The sequence below is a fragment of the Schistosoma haematobium genome, chromosome 7 (assembly GCF_000699445.3).
Source record: "Schistosoma haematobium chromosome 7, whole genome shotgun sequence".
In the NCBI taxonomy this organism is placed as follows: Eukaryota; Metazoa; Platyhelminthes; class Trematoda; order Strigeidida; family Schistosomatidae; genus Schistosoma; species Schistosoma haematobium.
In genome coordinates, this window is record NC_067202.1 from 13585433 (window position 1) to 13608392 (window position 22960).

A 22960-nucleotide genomic window follows, 5' to 3' on the forward strand; every position below is an offset into this window, starting at 1 on the left:
GGAAATAACTCAACTGGCTTTCAGCCACTCTTCAGTTACCCGCTTTGTCCAAGCAACCTGAATGGCAAACTGATGTAAACCCTCTAAATGTTAGTGAGGTTGAACAAACTATAATTAATCTAAAGTGAAGGAGGGTCTGATGGGCTATCCTTTGAGATTTTTGAAGATTTTGGTGCAGTATTGGCATTTAGATGAACTGAAATCTTAGCCAAACTCTGGAAACTGGACGTAATTCTATCTCACTGGTCTCAATCACTTAACGTCTCAGTTAATAAGAAAGGACAGAAGTCCTCTTATGATAATCACAGATGAATGAGTTTAACTAATATAGTGTCTAAAATATTAACCTCAATAATACTTGGAAGTCTAATTGTAGCTCGTGAAGAGCAAACTATGTTGGTTTCAGACCTAGGCATGGATGTATTGACCAAATATTTAAACTTTGGCAAATTCTGGAACGTAGACATACCTTAAGGTGTACGACTATAGTTTTATTCCTTGACCTTATGGTTGCGTTCGGCTCCATTGATCGTGAGGTACTGTGGCAGTGTTTTATTGAAGTATATACCAAATAATTACATTAACTTTGTACAGGCTCTCTATTGGGACACCACTAATCGAATCAGAACTTAAGACAAACTGTGATCGGAATCGTTTTCTTCAAATGGTGTTCGTCACAGTTGTCCACTTTCCCCAAAATTCAGTCTTCTGACTACTTTAAGCAACAATGCGAACATGTCTGGCATGCGGTTCTCTCCCTCCAAATGTAAAATGTTACTTTAGGATTGACTTGCGTCATCGCCTAAATTTATGATACGTAATGAACGGATTAGCCGCACCACTTATCTTGGGAGTCTCATGAATACTGATGATCTGATTGTAGTGAACGATAATTCAGGTGGAGGAAACCAGTTTATTGTTTAATGCAAAATTACAGAGTGCCTTCGTAAAGTATGAAAACCATACATCAAGTACATTATTTACACATTTTCCTTATGTTATCCTGTACGGGCTTCATGATTCTTCCAATCTTGTTACTTTTACAAATGCTCTCTATTTCCCTCCCTGTTCTCTTCAATTCAATCTTCTGCTAGCAGGCATTCTTCTTCAGATTAGTATTACATACTATTTATATCTGGACGATCAATTTTTCAGTTGAATCTACCATCTAGTTGTTTATTTTAAGTTTCATTCTTCCAAAAGCACTTGAAACTCACTATTGCAAATATTATGACTGTTTGACGACTGCCTAGTAACTGTTTTGTACAAATCAACTGAATTCTCACAACAGTCTACATGTTTTATATATTTAATTGTAGGTGTAATATTAAAACATTGATTCTTCGGGTGGGACTATAATTTATGAACATTTGAAGGACGCTAAAATGACCTTGGTAATGAGGATTATAAACCTGTGGGAAGAATAAGGATTGTGATCTACAGTTGATGATTAGGGTTCGGAATTAGATTTAGGGTTTTCATCACGAGCTGATATCAGCTAAAGTGGAAAAAGCTATTTAGCCAAGTGCATAAATCAGTTTCGTGCCAAAATCCAAGATCTGTTATCCTAAAACTGATTGATTCGTCCATCAATTATAGTCTTGCCATTCTTGGCCTTCTCGCTGTTTATATATACATATATATGCTTTCTTTAAATTCTTTGTACAGACTAATTCATTTTGGTCTCGTCTCAGCCATGGATTACGTGGATCATCTAATAACAAACAACAATCTAATCATAACAAATCTGAACATAATATCAAATCTCACCGCAACACTAATAATTCGTCATCTAGAAAAGAAATTGTCAAATCTGAAATATCAGAACCATCATGTTTACGCATTGTTAACATTCCAAATAGTTCTTGCTCTCTTGATTCTGGTAATACTGGTTCCTTGGATAGTGAACCTAGTTCTTCATGTAAATCAGTTCATTTTCACACTGGTTCAATTGTGACCGATAACTATAGTTTAGAGAAAAACAGTTCAGATTTGAATCTAGGAGTTGGATCTTCATCCAATTTGCATTGTTTAGGTTGGGCCAAAGTTCAACGAAGCTATCTACCTCGCAATCCCACTGAAATTCATTTACAAGAAGGTAATATCTCTCTCTCTCTCTCTCTCTCTCTCTATATATATATATATATATATATATATTCTCATTTATTATTGCTGTATCAAAACTAATTTTTCATCCTTTCACTTTTGTAAACAACATGCGCGGCTCTGTAACCGGGCCGGTAGATACTAGCTGTAAAATCCTACCTTCTAAGCAGTGGTGTCCTTCGGCTCTAGGTATTTGAGGGAGAAGATGGCGTAAAAACTTATTCTTAGCCATCTGCTATCCTGAAGCTGAATTCCTTGAAGACGCTCTACTGCTTTATGCTTTGGACCTTTAGTTGGATGAGTCAGAGAGTGGCTATCGTGAAGTAAACTACCTCTCTTGTTCTGTTCATTCAGTCAACAACATTCCGGCTAGCACACATAATTATTCTGGTATGGTGAATACTAGTTTCGGAGCTCTTTCTTATCATATTTTATGTAAATGAAACTAATAGATTAACTATGAAAATTACCGGTTGAATAACATACCGATATCTCTGTGAATAAAAGCATACAATGACAAACATTTTCCTCTAACTGTAGTTGTCATCTCTTCAACTATTGAAGTACTATCAAGTAAATACCAGAGATTTTTTAAAAATTAGTATATAAGGATTTATGAAAAGGTACACTGTCAGTGAGGAGTCTCCTATAATAAAACACAAACAGCCATACAATACTTTGACACTTTCATTGATGGTCAAATCATCTGAAAAGTACATAGTGTATCCGTTAAGTCATATTGTTAATGTGCAACATGGAAGACAAAATATGGAAATTATTAGCAAAGATGAATGGTAGCTAACAGTGTAATCTAGGATATGCGTTTCGTCCTATTCAGCACTCATCAGCTGAATGCACCTGGATCTAAGTGTTGATGTACACTCTGGGACTCGAACCCAGAGACTGTTCAATTACAGTTCTAAAATCAATGGAAATATTCAAACAAACCATACGAAATGAATTGAAAAAACGTCACCATATTTCACGAGCTAGTGGCTATCAGGACTGAGTGGATAATTGGATAATGCGATGGCGTTTGAAGCGAACGGTACCGGGTTAGAGTCCTGGAATAAATATCAACTCTGGATTGAAGCTACATCCCGCTGACGAGTCCCGAATAGGACGCAACTCACGTCCTAGATTCCACTGCTAGCTACCATCTATCTTTGCTTATAATTCGTATGACTTAATGCAATATTGAGTTAATCCGGACAGGATGCACATATGTCAATAAGAGACTGACCAATTGCAGTCCTAAACATCAATAGGAAGATTCAAGCAAACTATATAAAATGGATTTTAAAAATATGAAAGTTTTACTACTATCAATATTAGTAAAGGCTTGAATTAGCCCGTTTTTGATATTCATGCCTTGATTGTTGACCAGTCTTTGTTGGTACATACATGCATCCTATTCAGTTTCCCTCGATATAACCTTTCTTCTCAGTCAAGTTTTTTTTTATAGAATTATTTGTTTGTAGTTAGTAATGCAATCTGATAGGTGTGTTTCATTCTGTAGAAGGCTGTTTATCAGTTGGATTTGGCTTTGTTTCAAGTAACAGGTGCCTTAATTCTAATCATCAGTGTGAAATTTACCACTACAATGAGTTAAGTACACTCAGCTGACGAGTTGGAAATGGGATAAAACACATCTAGTGTATTACTGCTAGTTAAGTATCACGAATAAAATCATTAAAACTTTTGACAAAAACAATTGTTCTTTATTTGCTTAGTACAGAACCGGAATAAGAGCATAGTAGGCAGCATTGACCACAAAATCCTTTGAAATATTGCTGCAGGGATCACCGGCTAAGTAATAGTGAGGTTAGATGCAGAGTATTAGAGAATGATTGTAAATTAGGTGATCAGGTTGTGAATCTTCATCGATTGAGATGCTTAGGCCACGTGTTACGTATGCCTAAACTCCGATTACCATGACGCACAATGCTGACTAGTGTTGGTGATGGTTGTAAGTTAAGGTCGGCCAAACCAAAACGTGGCATCAGTGCTTGAAGTCACTAACTCTTAGTCTTAGCCATGTTGGTAGATCCAAACCACTTGGTTGGAATCTGCGTGACTATTATATTCAATGATTGGAGACTCTTGGTGACATGGCTCAGAATCGATCACAATGGCGTCGGTGTATACACACTCTGTCTTACCTTAAACTTCGAGATTAGAATCGCTTCATATCTTTCTTTCCACAAACGAATTCTTTCTTTCTATGCTATATCCTTATATGTAATCTTTCTTTATACATTACCGCCATTGGATTAACTACTTCTATGAATCCGGTGTTCATCTTGCTGTGCTAATGAGGTATGGCAACTTGAACCGATGCACATATATGCCTGGTCCTACATTGTAGCTGACTGTCTGAGGCAATATTGAAACCATAATCTAATAGAATTCAATAGAGTATATATGACACTGGGTTTTTGTTTTCTTACATATTTATATATTCACATTCTTGTATCATTCTCTCTTATTTTAGGTGATATTATTAGTATTTACCGTAAAGTTAACTCGGATTGGTGGTATGGTGAAGTGAATAATAAAAAAGGTTTATTTCCAGTAGATCATATTGAAGAATTTTAAAGTTTCAATTCATGAATAACAATAAACAAATATTGTATATCCTATAGTTATTTCAGTAAATTCTATCAAACATTCAAAGTACCCTACACTTTATCTTCACCCCTGTTTTGTTCAACATATCTGATGTATATATTAATTTACATGAAGCCAATCAGAACATATCCACTTATCAAAATGATGACAATGTAATCAATGTTAATGTACCTATATCTTTAAGATGAAGATAAACAAATTGATCTACTTCCCCATCTTTTCGGTTATGACCCGTTGATGATTTGGATGAATATACGACTATACTATGCACATATATCTTCCATTTTAACTTCGTATATTACCTTGGCTAACCGTATATATATGACGGTGGTAATAAGAAAAAAGGCAAACACAGGTTGTTTTGGATAAATTTTATTTCAAGCATTTGTTTATCTAAACAAACATTAAGTATAAGAAACAGGAAAGCGAAGCGGAGAAAGTGAGCAAGTCAACTGGATTTAATCAATATTTATAATCAGATATGTGATGAATAGGATAAGTACTACACACAAAAAACACACATATATAAAAACAGTCAAAGTTAACAAGCGAATAATTAACAAAGTCAAAAGAATGAACAAAATCGATCTGTTCCGAAGTCAGAATACCCCTTATAATCTTGATATAGAGTATCAGACACTATAAACTTAACAATTTAAATATGGAATTTATGATGATGTACATCATCATATTTACCGCTATGTTGTACTCTTAAAGTACTACATGATATATATATGCACTCCTACTCGCCTCATAATTATTATACTATGAATCCTATATTAAAGATGTAAGAAGAAATTATGTTTACTCATTGAATGTTAAATATTGAACATTGAAAAGTAGTGATGCACTACTCACTCACTAACACCCTATCCTATGCCCCATTTTCTACTAAATGTTTAATATTCAATAAAGTGATCATTATTATTATTATCCCTGATTTGTATTATACCTTTAAATTATTGTATATATCAACATATAGAAAATAAGTCAGCGCATTAAACATTCAATTTATTCAACTTTATATTCAAATATCTTAATAAATATGTAGATCTAAATGCTTAATTTCTGTGTATAGATTAAACATTATTATGTATAAATAAGATGAATATCATCAGTACCAGTACCAGTACCAGTACCATTACCACCACCAATTCCACCAGTGACATACACAAACACACACACATACACACACACTCTCCATCTATAATTCCATTTATACTCAGAAACAATTAATTAATTAATTACATTAACAGTAATATTTATGAATACAATTCATGTTATATTCTATGTTTAAATAGTAATTTTCATTTATTTATTTGTATTTGTTTGTTTGTTTGTTTTTTCAATGTTATTTAACCCAATTTTGTTTTCTCCTTCTTTGTGTTTATTTCATTTTGATTTGTTTTTCTTTGTGATAAGTTTTGCGAATTGAACGTTATATTCGTTTCCTAAGTTATTTTCTGTAACCCCCATGCTAGAATTATACAGCGACCTGAACAACGAGAGAGAGAAGACACAAAGTATGCGAGAAGTACTTTACTCCAATGTTCATTTCAATACAGAAAATATAAGGTTTTTATAATGTTTTTTTAAATATCCTTGAGTTGCTCGAAGATTCTGCAATGCTACTAAACATAGTAGCAGTATGGCAATCAGTCAATTAGAACCTTTACATGTGACGTTGCACTTCCTTGATATTTTTGGCTAAAACTTCAAATGAATGCTGATTGGAGGAAATGCTTCTTAGTGTTTCCTGATCCTTGCTTGTCTTTTGCAAGCAGTTTTCTGGATCACTTCAACACTGTTTTTTTTTGTAGTCTCGTTGATATTTTCTTTCTTTTTTTTTTTTTGAAAAAATGAAATTATTTTTGACGAGGTTCTCTACTAGACCTTGGCTTTTTTGGTGATAATTATGTCTCTAATGTTCATTCATTGTTGAATAGTTTGAATATTTCGATTTTTTTCATTGTTTTTATTTAATTTGTTTGTTAGTTATTGGGTTTCTCGAGAGAGAGAGGGAAGGGATTAGGGAGGGGTTTATTGTAACCTCTTGTTTTATTATAATTATTATGAATAACTTATAAGTCTTCTAATTGAACAATTGAATCAGTTCCTTAAGCTTTCCTAATAAACCTCAGGTTAAATTTACACATTACCATGAACACGAGGGAAAATGGGCAAGGTTTGGAAAGAGTGCTCTACTCAAAGGTTAGTTTATGTACACAGAAAATCAATGGCATCAATAGTATTCCAGATGGTTTTAGACTTCTGGAACCATACTAAACATCGTAGTAGGATAAGTAAACGCACATGACTCTTCACTTCCTAGATGTTCCTGACGAACTACTATTCAATACTGATTTGACAAGATCTTTCTCTGTGTTTTCAAGGCCCCTTTAGATTTTTTATAGGAATGCTTTAGATCTCCCCGTCACCTTTCTTTTTTTTTTTTTTACAAAATAATGCCTTTTTGAGTCTAATTGCCGTATCAATTACAACGATAGCTACCTATATTAGTGCAGATCGAATCCTATCGAACAAGTTGCAATGTAGCCACCAGTCTAGATGACTCGATATGGCGCGCACTATGTTGAGATAGGATGTTGGTTGGAGATGGTAACGTTTCTGACTGTGAAGCTAGGTGACACGGGATCGAATCCTTCAGGAAGCATCAGTTCTCTCAAGATTACAGGTACACCTTGTTAACGAGTGCTAAGTGGCACAAAACTTAGGTCTAGGGTTTCTGTTGACTACCTCCAACCATCATCTTATGATAAGTACCTATGTTATTTCTTTGTCCTGCCAAAAAATTAACTAATATTACATTTGGCTTTTGTACTGCTTATTGTGTATTCTTGTTACTCATTGTACCTTTAAGTATATATGGCTTGTTTATCGTTCATACTTAATTTGACCGTGATGGAGTTTACTTCTTATACAAAACTCATATAATCAGTTTCTGTGAATACACATTTTACGTTGTACTTTCTAAATGCAAAGTACTCCTGCAAGTTTTACATGAGCCTGTGTCTGCATATACTCCTGGTAAAGAGCTGTTAAAAGTAGTCAAAAAGTTCGTTTATCTGAGTAGTTGAAATCACTCTGTTTTTAATAAATTCCAAAACGTTCCATGACAATCTGGATCGTTCACAACATTGTTGTGACTATAGTGTGGTAATAAAATGTCGGATTTAGCCAATGAGAGCAGTTTATGCACTATGCCGGTAAAACCTGGCCACTCCGAGTTGAGTATGTTCAGCGAATCGGTAATCAAGCATCGTCTTTGAAGAATTAGTAACATCCAGTGGCAACAGCATTCTTAGAGTAATGTTACTCAAAACCAGATTATGCATTAAATCAATAGACCGCAATAGTTGTACATGTCATACACTCGATTAAGTTAACTGATCAAGAAATACAAATAAGCCTGATCAAGAGTTTACTAGCACACAATAGAAATCAATCAACATATGGAATTGATTAATAGAAAATCCATAAAATTCTATTTTTCCTCATATGGCAAACAGTGAATATACTATATAAAAGAAGGGATCTCTTGCTGTTAAATTAACTGTTCTTATACATTTAGTTCCATTAATAAATAACATTGGGCGAAGTAGAAATAAAAACTTTTCTTCTGGTAAAATACCCTAAAACTTCAAGATATATTTCAGTAAAACCTTTAGAACCATTAGATTTAAACCGGTAAAGATACGTAGTGAGCCAATTACCTCTTTAAATCCTTAAATGACACAGCTATCATTTACTTATTTCGTAAATTAATTACTGTAACAGTGTTTTGCCAACGTCTACAGTTGTTATTGGTGTGTCGTAATTTAAAATTATCTGAGAATAATTTGTAATACATTAGACCAATCATAAATCAGTCGAATGATAAGTTCATGTGATTGGTCAGATGACTCGAATTTCTAACGAATAAGTTATCAGAAGAGGGTTTTGTGGAGAACCTAGTAATTTAATAGTTGAATTCATGAGTCAATTGAAGCTACACCACTATGGAAATCTCGGAAGCACTGGATGGCCGTTTCGTTCTGGTGCGCATCAATGATCCCGCCCGTGGGATTCAAACTCAGAACTTATCGGTCTAGCGTATGAACGCTAAACCTCTAGACCACTGAGCTGGCATCTGACAACGGTAAAGGAGCAACATCACGAGATGCAGTCCCATGGTAGCCTATCACCAATAATTAGTTCATATTCTTTGTGACCACCAACCCGGGTAAAGCGCCGGACATTCGCTAACTCCTAATATCTGTTCAACTGATGTCAGTTTGTTACATTAATGATTATTCGAACTCATATTGTAATGTATGCTATTGATGTCAACAGTTATAAATAGTATGTATCATCAATCGAAAGTGAAATGCCTGACGGAAGACGGTTAACACGATCATATAGAAGAGAATGATCGGTGTGGAAACAAAGGGATAATGAAGACTGAGACGACCAATTGGCATATTGCTAATGAATTGTTTATTGTATGGTCCGCAAATTCTTCTAAGACATTCTGTAATTTTGTATTCATATATATATATTCGATTGTCCCCGGTTATGTTCTCGTTCATGACAACACTATCTTAATATATAAACAACATATTATGATCAGAATAATATTGAACTAATATCAAATAAACATATTGAATTCATGTACAGAAATGATATGCAATACATTTTATCATTAAACAGAAAACATCAATTCAATTTCATTTATTCAATCATTTGAATTGTTACGTAATCAAAGAAAGTTTTATCCATTATGAAAATTATTCAATAGTTTATTATTATGAATATCTCTTCAATAGTACATGATTATCAGTGTGCTTCTCTATTATGGTCTGTTTTCTTTTCTTTCTGGTGACTTTGCTTAGTTTCACAAAAAAAACAAAATGATAAAATACTCTGAAATGAAATAAGAGATTAAAAACAAAATTACAATAAAAATAATAAATGAATTTGTTTTGTTTTTTTTTTCACAAAAAGAAACGAAAATAATCACCAAATCAATACTACTGGTAATTGTCAAGATCTAAATGATCATCATTGAAATCATCTGAAAAATATTATGCAATCGATTAATAGTAATAAGAATAACGACAGCAACAACAACAACAAAGACAAAGTATGTATATGTAATGTGAAGGGAAATGAACATGATGTTGATGATGTTGCAGGGTAAAAATAGAGTTGAAATGTAAAATGATTCATTTATCTCTTTCCCCTCCCCCTGTCTCTCTCTCTCTCTCGCTCGCTCTGTTTCATGACAATATGGACACATTTATAGAGAAGAGGAAAACAACAAAAGAAAGAAGACATTTGAATTGGATACAAACTAGTTAGGTATTTGTTCGTTTGTTTGTTTGTTTTGTTCTTATTCTGAGCGAATCAACACCAGATTTTCTTTTTCGATATGTTTTTTTTCCTTCATGATCATAAGAATAAGACTGAATTGATTCAATTATGATTTATCATGGCAATTATGTATATATATATATATATATATATATATATATATATATATATATATATATATATATATATATATATATATATAGTTGTGTTTCATTATCTTCTTCTCTTCTCACTTTATGTTACTGTTTGATATGTTTTGGATGAATGTTAAATATACAATCATTTCATGGATTTATCTGATTGTTATAATAAGTATCATTATAAAATAGATATCATTTTGAAAATAGGATCCATTTAGTATATTACATATACATATACATATATATAGATAGGAATTAATTGAATTCAAGTTAAGAAATGTGATGTAATATATAATAATAATAATAATAATAATAATAATAATAATGTGAATATACTAATGATATAATCAGTAATTCATGCAATCATTGAATTATGTATACGTTAGAAAGAATGAATATTGGATAGATGAAATCGACATTTGTATTTTCATTTCTTTTTCCTCTTCTTTTTTTCTTTTATTTTTCTTCGAGAAAACAATCATAGTAATGAACAATTACAACAAGGAATAGATAGATAGATAGATATAATGATTTGTCTTCGGGGGGGGAAATTAAATCAACTCTACAATATCTAATAATAATAATTTCATGATTAAATCATTTTAAACAATAATGTAAAAAAAAAGAATTTTAAATGAATCGAAATTTCATAAAATCAATGATGATCGATGTTGATGGTGATGATGATGATCAAGATCGATGATATTGATGATAATCGATAATCAATAATGATTGATGTTGTTGTATCCTGAGATTGTGTATATGATCATTTTGTGTGTGTGTGTGTGGTTATTTTCTTGGATTTTGATTGGTTTGAATGATTGATTGATTGATTAACCAAAAGTTGGTTTTAAATTAAACCAAATTAATAATTTATAAACAATAAAAGCTACAATAAAATAATAAAAAATTTGTTGTAAACATGAAAATAATTGTGTATTTGATGAATCATTAGGATTATTATGATTTGAATTAGTTACAGATGATTGAGATATATCTAAAGGTGATGTATTGATAGAATTTAATTGATTATTGATATTGATTTTATTAGCTAATGGAGGTAATAATTTAATAGAATCAATTGAATTCATAACATTATTATCTAATTGATCAATATTCATAATTTGTTGTACTTTATCTGTAACACGTTTCATAGATCTAATAGCATGATCTTCAAATGTTGGTATTGTGGAATTCATCTCTCCACTGAAATATTAGAAAAACAAAACATAGAAATATGGTTTTATGTCAATTATAAACAATTTATTAAATGTTAAATAGTTGAGATGATGAATCAATTGAAGCAAGACTACAATGAAAAACCTGGAAGCAGTGGACGACTAATCATTTCAAATATTAAAATTACTATAATATTCACAAACCCCCCCCCCTTCTGATACTTATCGACGTATGATCACTAGTGATTGGCTTCAAGAAGTATTTCCTGAAGTTCTAGTGAGAAACAGTGACCAGCGGACTTCAGTCGGGTCAGCTGTGAGATAGTAACTCACTGATAATAATGGTGGATGTGTCGCTCATTTTCTTGGATTATTTGAAGTTAGACATTAACACCGTTGGATGCCGGCCAGTTCAGTAGTCTAGCGGTTATTCGTTCACACTCGAGACCGATAGATCCTACGTTCGATTCCCATGAGACGGGATCGTGGATGAGCACTTGTGAACAATCCCACAATAGAATAAAACGGCTGTTTAGTACTTCTAGGTTTTCCATGGTTGTCTAGCAACCATCGACTCATAATCTCAACTATTAAAACTACTATAATATCCACAAAACCTTCTTCTGATACTAATTTACCAAATGTTGAATAGTTCTTTTTTATCAATATAAGAATGACCTTCGTTAATATCTGATAAACGTTTTGATAATGCTTAAAAAAGATGAAAACCTTTCTGTCTTTGACAAATTTCTACTTACCTTATAAATCAGCACTGTAATAACTTGAAAAACAACAATGATTTATCTGTGTTATGATATAAACTAAATAATGATTGTTGTTTATTGTAATGAAATGAGACTGTTACGCTAATGCACAGGATAATGCAAAATTGTAGAAAAATAATGCTTTATTCATCAAGTATTCATTAAATGATATACTTAATATTAATGATAGTCAGTTAGTCGTCTACAACGTAGGACTATGCACATATATATGCATAGGTACAACTTACCATACTTTATTAACATTACTAGATGAACACCAACTTCATAGAACTAGGTACTTTAATGGTAGCGAAAAAGATTTCATAGTCGGATATGATACAGGAAAAAAGAATCCGTTCGTAAAAAAAAACGGAGGAAGTAGCTTTTATCTCACAGTTTAAGAGAAGACAAAAATTTTATAAAACTATACCATTGTGGTCGATTCTGAGCCAAGTCACACAGAGTCTCAAACCTCTGGCTACGATAGTCGCTTGGACCATAACCAAATAGTCTACTTTTACCAACATGGCTCAGACTAGAAGTTAGTGACCTCATATTGATAATAACTTACCATTTTAAATATCCAGTCAACCACCAAGTTTGAATGAATTCAGTTATTTGTTAATCCATTATTCTAGTGTGCGTTTATCACTTGTAAAATCAATAGATTAACTGACTTAACTAAGATATGATAGCTTATATAATGAACAGTAGTTAGTCGAAAACGTAAAGTTCCCTTGAAGTATGTCTTTATAAAAGATTTTCTTTCGTATATGGGTTACTGGCTCTTTAAGTGGTCTGTGTTTTATACTATTATCAACAAATTTTGCGATTAACAACTATCATTCAATATTTTCCTTAAATAGTTTAATACTTTATTAAGACATTGTGTTTGCGAACTCTTACGTAGAGAGAGATACAATTCACTTTTCTCATAATAAAGATCCAGCTCTGAAATCTTGGTAAATGTGTTTTCTGAAAATAGATCTTCTTGGAGTTCCATCAAGTTATCTTTTGACAGTTCAACATCTAGAAATTAGATGCTTAATCGGTTTTTAACTTCAAATATAAATTTCATTGCAAGGCGATAATTTGATGAATATCTTTAGAATATGACACAGATATTGATTAGCTCACCTACTCCTATAGGGCTAGGTATATCGTAAGATCAATGTCGATTCAAAAGACTGGAGTTTGGCTGCTTACTAATCACTTTGAATATTTGATGTCCTGTTCCGAATAGATGTTTGGCGTTTGCACTGTTTAGATTCTTTCTTTCTCTTTTTCTGAGGCTTTCTGGGACATGTTCAAAAAATCTAAGATAGACGTTCCTTCTTGTTTGGCCAATATAGTTGCTTTAGCAAGTACATGTAAATTTATAAATATAGTTGACGGTAATATGAAAAGGGTACTTGTCAACCCTTGGGTGAGTTATTTATTGTGTTCTTTTATACAGAATTAATAGTTTGGCTGACGGGTAAGTTCTGGCTAATGCAGTGTTCAGCTTCTTGCTGATTGCGTTTCTGAGGTCATTACCTTTGAAGTTGAGATTTATAGATATTGGTTTTTTATTGACCGTAATTATTCCGTCTTGTTTTCTTTTTGTTTTTTATATTTGTCAATAAACTTTTGTGGTAAGCAGTTGTATCTTAGGCATTTTTCAACGTTCATCAATTCTTATTCCAATTTGTTGATGGTATATATTCATTCTACCCTAAAACATAGTGTTTTAACCAACTCTTTCTTGCAACTGTTTGGACAAAAACTATTGAAATTCAGGTAAACTCCATTCCAAGTACTTTTTCGATGAACCGAATGTTGAGCTGTCCCGTCTGCCCTACGTTTTATGGCAATATGATGAAAGTGTAATATGTCATTCTGTTTGTGTTCCACAGTAAATTTTGTATTAGGATGATCATTATTGAAGAGTTCTAATAGGTGAATTGTGTGCTGTTTATTCTTACAGATAATAAACGTGTCATCAACATATCTGAAGTATTCCGTCATTTCACTTATTGAGATTTTATTTCAACTACCTTCCAAATTAATAAACTTATCTTATCAATTAAGCTCTACTTGTAAGCTCTACAGAACACGAATGGGGACAATCGAATGTATTTAACACAAAATTACATGACTTGTTAATAAAATCTAACAGTCAAATAGTAAATATGTAATTTGCAAAATGTCCATCAATCGTCTCATAATGACTCAGATTTCATTATTCTTGCATTTTCATACAAATTGCATTCTGTTTCCATTCTCTATTGTTCTATCCTCTTGTCCCTCTGTTGCCAGACATTCTGATCACGACTAACATCATATACTACTTATTTCACAGGTTGAAATCATGAGTCAGTTGAAGCTAGGCCACCATTGAAAACCTGGAAGCACTGGGTTGAAGTTAGACATTAACACCGTTAGGTGCTGGCTCAGTGGTCTAATGGTTAGTGCTTGCACGTGAAGCCAGTAGGTCCTGGGTTCGAATCCCGAGGGGGCGGTCTCGTGGATGCGCACTGCTAAGGAGTCCCATACCAGGACGAAACGGCCGTCCAGTGCTTCCAGGTTTTCAATAGTGGTCTAGCTTCCACTGACTCATGATTTCAACCTGTGAAATTTCCTAAAATCTCCACAAAACTCATTCTGATAATATACTACTTACGTCAATATAAGTAGCACACACCATATACTCAGTTTATTCCTATCAATGTTTACTCATTATGGAATCATTTGTTTCCGGTCGTTTGAACTGTAGGCACAATCAATGTTGTAGAATGTCTTTTCACATAAGATATATATATATATATATTTACTATATTCAGTGTATTAAATTTATTTACACTCTTGCTATACTATACTACTATGTCTTGAATATAACTTCCAACCAAACCGTCTCATGTAATTCATTTAAACCCATTATGTAATGAATGATTTCTAAATATTACAGGTTGTAAGCTATCTGACGACGAGAAGCAGATGAAATAAAATTTTATTCATGCTATTCCACTAGAATCTTTTTATTCTTGCTCTATTCAAAATGATAAACGGAACTATATATAGGAGATATATTCCTTTTTTTAGAAACAGAAATAAACATTAGAATACATTATAGAAACTAGGTAATTCTACAATAATTATGTTCAGATTACTATTGTAGTACAACATCAGTTTTATGTACATTTCACCATAAAATACATTGATTTGTCTTTTTTATCACAAATTTAATACCAACTACTACCTCTCTGTAATTTTTGTGTTTGTGTGTTGATTAATATCTGGAGACTAATAACAATTTGTTTATTCTGTTATCATAATTTTTCTTAATATCAGTCAGTCAGCTACAACGTAGGACCAGGCACATATATGCATCGGTCCAAGTTGCCATACCACATTAACGCAACAAGATAAACACCGGATTCATATAAGTAGTTAATTCAGTGGTGGTAATATATAAAAGAAAGATTGAATATAAGGATATAGTACAAGAAGAAAAAATTAGTTCATAGAAAGGAATATATGAATTTTCGGGTATTGATCTCCTTTCAGGAGGCCCACTTATCGACTTGGAGTACGCAGATGACATATTCCTGTTCGGTGAAGACGCTGATAAAATGCAGAGTCTTCTGGTAACACTAAGCAACAATGCCAGAATGTTTGGGATGCGCTTCTCTCCCTCTAAATGCAAGTTGTTGCTTCTGGACTGGTCTACGTCAACCCCTGAACTAAGGATAGGGAGTGAAGTAGTCGAACGCATTGACAACTTCACTTATCTTGTCTATGATCAAGATACAAATAATGAGTATTGATAAAGAGTACCCAAGAGATAATCTATTGTCATTTGAAGCTACAGGTACCATGTTCATATCCTATAGCGTTAATCAACCATGATAGGAAGATATATCCTGCTAATTAGTCTGAAATAGAACTGCTAGCTGTATTTCATTTATTCTAAAGAATCCCTTCATTTAAGGCTTATGAATTTGTTATCGAAAATCGAAATATAGCTATTCGATTGTCAGGATAAATGTCCCTCACATTAATGAACGGAAAAACTATAAAAAAAACGATATTTTTTTCATTTTGTTCATCAATCAATTGTAAGGAAAACTGGAAATACTCGACGTTTTTTCATAATTCACAATACGGACTAATTTTAGTTAACTGTTGAAAATCAGGAATCACTGAACAGTTCTGGCAGGGCGACATTGGCTGGAGCGGGTGCTGTGGACGGAGAGGAGAGGTGTGATATGCAGCTGTTGGGCGGACATCAAATGTAAATGGCTCAGCAGCTCACTGGAGCGTATGTGTTGAACTTCCCAGCTTCCGGGTGGATATCGGATGTTGATGTCCCGGCAAGTCAACGGAGCCATCGGGGTCAGAGCGCCGTAGACTCGACATTTTTACGGAGACAGTGACACAGATTTCAAAAAAGAGGAAAGTGGTACGGCGAGCAGAACCACCGCAAGATAGATTACTTTAAAGCGGGGACGAGTGTGGGGTGTGTTACTTATATTGACATAAGTAGTATATAATGTCTGGTAGCAGAAGATCAAGAAGAGAAGAACGGGAACAGAAATCAATTGGTATGGAAATGCAGGAACAGTGAAGTCTGAAACGATTGACTGATATTTGCAAAAGGAACAGTCAAGTTGGAGACAATTGACTGATATTTTGCGGGTGAAGTATTCATTGAATGGTTCTTTGATCTTACTAAGATGTGCTATAATTTTGCGTTTAAATGCATTCTATTGTGTTCTCGTTCACTACAGTAGTATGTATTCATGATCCGAACACAATACCTTCCGGTTGTGAGCATACACTTGATCTTTATATATCAGAGTTATCATAGAAGAGTTCTCATGTCCTACTTCATTCAATTCATCTGACACAACTAATCTCCAGTGTTCAAGAATTCTACTGAAGCTTATGAAATTATCTCTCAAAAATTATTCACCGATAATTATAGAATTACAACTACACTATAGATATTTAACAATGATAATTTTTTCATGAAGTTTCAAAGTGGTAAAATTAAAACAAGACACAAAACTAATAAAAAACAGAAGAGATGAGAATGAAATGAACATCTTTACCCTTCAAATAATGCATTAATAGAAATTACATAACCAGTGACAAAAGCTGGAAGCATCTAATCGGTTTCACACTGGTTGCTACTACGGCAAATACGTCCATTAAAAAAACAACAACAAATAAATGTAATACATGTCAACGATTTAATTAAAAAGATGCATTTTATAGAAGTTATGGCTTTTATGTTATTATGTACTGTTTACACTATTTTTGATGCTTCAAGTATTTATCTGACTAAAAACCAAAAATAAACAAAGATTTTGGTGTCAACCTTTAGATTAACACTGCATCAGATGCTACGTCAATTCCTATTGACACGTGGAGGAAGCTTGGGTTCCTAGCTCTTCCCAAAACTTTCTAGTGTCAGAAACGCGTCCAATGGTTTTATATTTCGAACAGTAATATTATAGCACTTGAGCAATGATCACGCTAATTATTCTTTTAATAAGGACAACAGACCATTTAACCGGGAGAATTATTTAAACAATAGATTGTACGAAGACGGGCAATGGTTAATCGAAGTGATCTGAAATCTAAGAGCTAATCACAAGTCCTAAGCAGACAAGTAACAAAGTGGGTCAGTCAGTCAGCAATAACGTAGAACTTTGTACGTATATACATCAGTTCAAGTTGCCATAGCACATCAGTACAGAGACACAATTGTTTATTGAAATCCCTTAATGGTAGGGATAGTAGATTTCAGTAGGTAGGTAGATTTCAGTCAATTCACTGAACGAGTGAGAAGTGTGAAGTTTTGAAAGTAAATGAATTTGGTAATACATTCAATTGTGAAAACAATGAATGTAACTTCTCCCTGTAACCCTCTGTAAGTTTATCGAGTTACGAAAAACATAAGACCATATCAAAATAAGGCATTTTTGGGAATGCTTCTGATAAAAATATGTATAATATAGATCTGAACACCATTGGAGTGTTAGTTTAAAGGATGGAGTTCAAAATGGATGATAAGCAAATAATAAATTGGTCATGTACATTGCTTAAAGAGTAATCAACATCTTGATATAAACAAATGAGGTAGTACTGCCTTAAATTGAATAACTGAAGTTAACTATAAACCGCATAAATTACATTTATATAGTTTTTCTTTTGTAAATCGAACACACGTTCCAAGTATATCTGTATTCAATGGATCATCTTTTAGTTATCAATAACAAGAATTTCAGAGTATACTTTCAGAATACTCAAATGTACTACTATAGGGGTTGTGGAGATTATTAAGTTTTTGATTGACATCATGAACCGATTAATGTTAGACCACCGTCGGAAACCAGGAAGCACTGGACGTCTGTCTCGTCCTATTGTGGGACTCCTCAGAAATGCCCATTCACGATCCCGCTCGCGGGAGTCGAACCCAGGGCTTTCAGTCTCGTGCGCGAACGCTTAACCTACTGGACCACTGAGCCGGCATCCAATGGTGATAGTTTCTAACATCAACCAATCCATGAAATTGCGCGACCAACTTCCAGTGTACTGAGGTAGATACCTGTCTCTACCCGACATGGATTAGCTAATGTCTAATCTCAACCAACCCACGAAGTTGCGCGACCCTAAACCGATAATTACCATGTGCTCACTAGTGACTAGCTTCGTGAGGGAATTCTCGGAGTTCTGGTGAGAAGCCGTGACCAGTGGAGCTAATCCATGTCGGGTAGAGACAGGGTTCTACCTCAGTACAATGGAAGATGGTCGCGCAATTTTGTGTGTTGGTTGATGTTAGAAACTATCACCATTGGATGCCGGCTCAGTGGTCCAGTAGGTTGAGCGTTCGCGCACGAGACTGAAAGCCCTGGGTTCGACTCCCGCGAGCGGGATCGTGAATGGGCATTTCTGAGGAGTCCCACAATAGGACGAGACAGACGTCCAGTGCTTGCAGTTTCCCAACGGTGGTCTAACGTCAATCGGTTCATGATCTCAATAAAAAATACTCAAATGTATTGTGACAATATAAGCTTAGGCATACAAGTATAATCTAATATGTTACATAATGCAATCATTTGTATAATTTCCAGTCTAAAATACAAATGTCATTTTGAATAATATAGTTCTATGGAAAATAACTGCATATTTCTTTCAACTACTTCAATTATCATTCTGGTGAAGTGAATGAAACTTTATTAACATCATTACATTGTTTATTATAATACTTTTCATATCGACATTATTATAATGAGATTAGATTAAAGTTAGATTTTGATTTAACATATGCAGAATCAAAAGTAAAATAACATTGCTTTTTGGTTTACTTTCAGAAGTATTCATGTTTCATTTTCATAAAGATAAGTGTCCACCCATTGATCCTCCATAACAACCTTAATTAAAAGTACTGTAGTGTGTGCTACTTATATCTATCAATATAAGTAATATGTATCAACAATAGAAAGTGAAATGTCTAGTGGCAGAATATGATTAGGATCTAAGAGAAGAGAATGATTGATGCGGAAACGAAGGGATACTGAAGTTTGTGACGATTGACTGATATTTTGCAAATGAAGTATTTTTTCTGTATGGTTCTCAGATTTTACTAAAACAATCTGTCATTGTCCGCAATTGTGTTCTCGTTCACTACAGTATGATACGTCATTATCTACTATGATATCGTTTATATACAGATATTATATACTATTTGTATCTAATATGTCTAGTAATTCCAAATAGAATATTATAAAATAGTATCTAAAATAGTTGATCATCAATGTGAATTGCCGAGATACAAACATACAGTAATATAATAAGTATCTAAGAGAAAAATTCCAATAGATCATTGAAGTTCAAGTAGTTTATAAAGTTAGTTGAAACTTTCATAAGAGAAGTAAATCCGAATAAAATCAATCAATAAATAAGCTTAATTAGGCTAAAACTTTGAGTTTCTTAAATTAGGATATAGTACAAACTATCAAGATTATTTCTTTGAAAGACATTTAACCACTTGTCATGAGAATCTTTTTTAGAAAGTAAATATTTGAACTAGTTGCTAGGTCTGTGATTTATGAGGTTAATTTTGTATTACTAACTCAATCACACATGATGGAGAAACTTTGGAAGATGTGGAATCCTTCAAGTATCTGGGAAGCATCCTCGATGAAAAAAGGAGGATCTGATGCACATGTAAAGGCAATGATTGGCTAAGCAAGCGACGCATTCCTACAATTGAAGCACATTTGGAACTCAAAACAACTGTCAACTAATAGCAAAGTCACAATCTTCAATATGAACATCAAGAAGGTCTTACTGTACGGAACTGAAACTTCGAGAACTACCACCACCATCATCAAAAATGTACAAGTATTTATAAATAGTGATCTACACAGGATAATCAATGTCCGTTGATCGGAAACATCAGCAACAGCCTTCTGTGGGAGAGACCAAACTAGGTTTCAGCTGAAGAGAAAATTAAGAAAAGACGTTGGAAGTGGATAGGACATGCATAACAGAAAGTCCTAACATGGAATCCTGAAGGGAAGTGGAAAAGAAGAAGGCCAAAGAACATATTACGTCGGAAAATAGGAGCAGATATTAGAAGGATGAATGACAATTAGAAACAACTGGAAAGGATTGTTCAGGACAGGGTTGGATGTCCAGTGATGGTGGGCGGTCTATGCTCCTCCACGAGGAATAATAGGCGTAAGTAAGTAAATAAATAATTTCGCAATAGACTCTAAATATCTCACTACTCAAGTAGATGGTAAAAATCAGTATCTACGCAGATGACTACAGTAAGCAAGAATTTCTCTTAGCTTTATTTATCAGTAATAATTAGGAGATATATATTAGCTAGTGATGGAATTAATGAGTAGCATTTCATTCTATTTGAGTTTCGTCAGCTGAACACAGCTTTACCCTACTGTTGATGTTCACATACAGTCTTGATTCAAGCATTATTAGCCTCAAAAGTTCAATTCGTTATCCACTAAGTTTAGATAACCACTAGGTCGAATAACACATTAAGTACACGTTTGTAGATTATTCTAGATGATGTTGTAGTGAATGAGAACACAAATGGGAACAATTGAATGTATTTGAATACAAAATTACAGAATATCATAGTAAAATCTAAGAACCATACAGTAAATAATTCATTTGTAAAATACCAATCAATCGTCTCGGACTTCATTGTTCTCTCGTTTCTACACCAATCATTTTCTGTTCTTGTTCTCTTTTCTTTGATCTTCTTAACCTTCTACCATCAAGCATTTCACTTTCGATTAATGATACATACTACTGATATCTGTCGACATCAGCAGCATGCACCCTCAAACTGATCAGTATTCAATGACCAACCCATATATATATATATATATATATATATATATATATATATATTTAGATTAATGATTAGTGTCAATAAATTTAGACCAATTTCACACTATCTGTGTCTATCACATCATTTAACAACTTTGAATTTTTGATTAATTAATCTCTTAGATAATATTTTCATCAACAAGATAATAATAATGATAATCGGTTCCCTGGTAATGGATATCACTAATCCAGGCTTCAATATTCTTTCAGATATGTTAACTATCTAACATATTTAGGAATATTCATATTCCCGAAAAATGTAAATTTCAGGGAAACAGTTCCATTCTTTATGTTTGTCACACATATTCAACCTCTGTACTGTTACTATCATTATTGTTATTACTATTATTATTGTGAGTATCTATGAAGTATGTTATTGAAATACAACCATTAAGCTGACTTAGTGTTGTTTTACGTGTATCATCCCGTTGTTATTTAGGACTGCAATTAATCAGTCTCGTGTTAGCATATGTGCATCCTGTGCGGATTGCCTCAATATAGCCTTAAGTCACAAGCTTTTTAAGCAAATATGGATAGTGGCTAACAGTGAAAACCATAAAGCGTTTACATTTAAAATACACTGATTAAGAAATGTAGAAAATCAGCAATCAGTTATTAATTAATTAACAGTGAAGTTATTTAAAGAATAAACTCAATCAATATTGTTATAATATTATAATATTAAACTAATCAGGGTGTTATCCAAGCTAAAAAGCAAAAAAGATTGTACTTGTTGCTCATAATTTTATTTATATTACTAATTAAGATTAATCGATTTAAATGATTCATATTGTTTGATATTATTGAATTGATTACTTTTAGCCTGTTATCCCTCCTGAAGGAGTATAAGCCGCTCACCAGGAATTATATTGATTCATGTAAAGTCTTTTAATCAGGACATTTTAATCTAAATATAAGATTTATATTTTAACTATTTAATAATTATTAATATGATTTGAATTGTTGGGACTAAAATTCTATTCAAATAGTAGATTAAACTGATAAATCACAACTCTAGAACCTCTCTCTGCTAGTTTTAATGCTCATTATCATGTTAATTACATTTAAAAAATAGGAAATGCTTTTGATGTTTATTAAAATACTCTTTTTAGACTTGTTGGCTACCATGAGACTGTATCTCCTGACGTTGCTCCACTGCTTTGTGGATCAGATCTTTAGGTCGAAAGCTCCGGGTATGGCCTCCTAACATAACCACCAACTTCGATCTAGGCACCAGGGCGGTATTACAGCTCACACATAAAGCAAGTGACATATGTAGTGCATTGATGCATTATTACCGAAAAAATATGAATTTTGTTAATACAAACAGTTGGACTGTACACATCATTCATATTTG

At 33.2% G+C, this 22960-nt stretch overlaps 2 protein-coding genes across 2 annotated transcripts in view; one reads left to right on the forward strand and one right to left on the reverse strand.

The window, feature by feature from the left end:
* Positions 1-6832, forward strand: part of MS3_00009646 (uncharacterized protein) — a 39264-nt gene extending 32432 nt beyond the window's left edge. The window contains exons 10-11 of the mRNA XM_051218042.1: positions 1669-2098; positions 4601-6832. Coding sequence (XP_051064473.1) covers positions 1669-2098; positions 4601-4704 — 534 coding nt within the window. The 3' untranslated portion in view covers positions 4705-6832. The remainder of the gene's footprint in view (positions 1-1668; positions 2099-4600) is intronic.
* Positions 6833-10500: 3668 nt separating this feature from the next.
* MS3_00009647 (uncharacterized protein) overlaps positions 10501-22960 on the reverse strand; it is a 94581-nt gene continuing 82121 nt past the window's right edge. Inside the window, exon 18 of the mRNA XM_051218043.1 lies at positions 10501-11456. Coding sequence (XP_051064474.1) covers positions 11084-11456 — 373 coding nt within the window. The 3' untranslated portion in view covers positions 10501-11083. The remainder of the gene's footprint in view (positions 11457-22960) is intronic.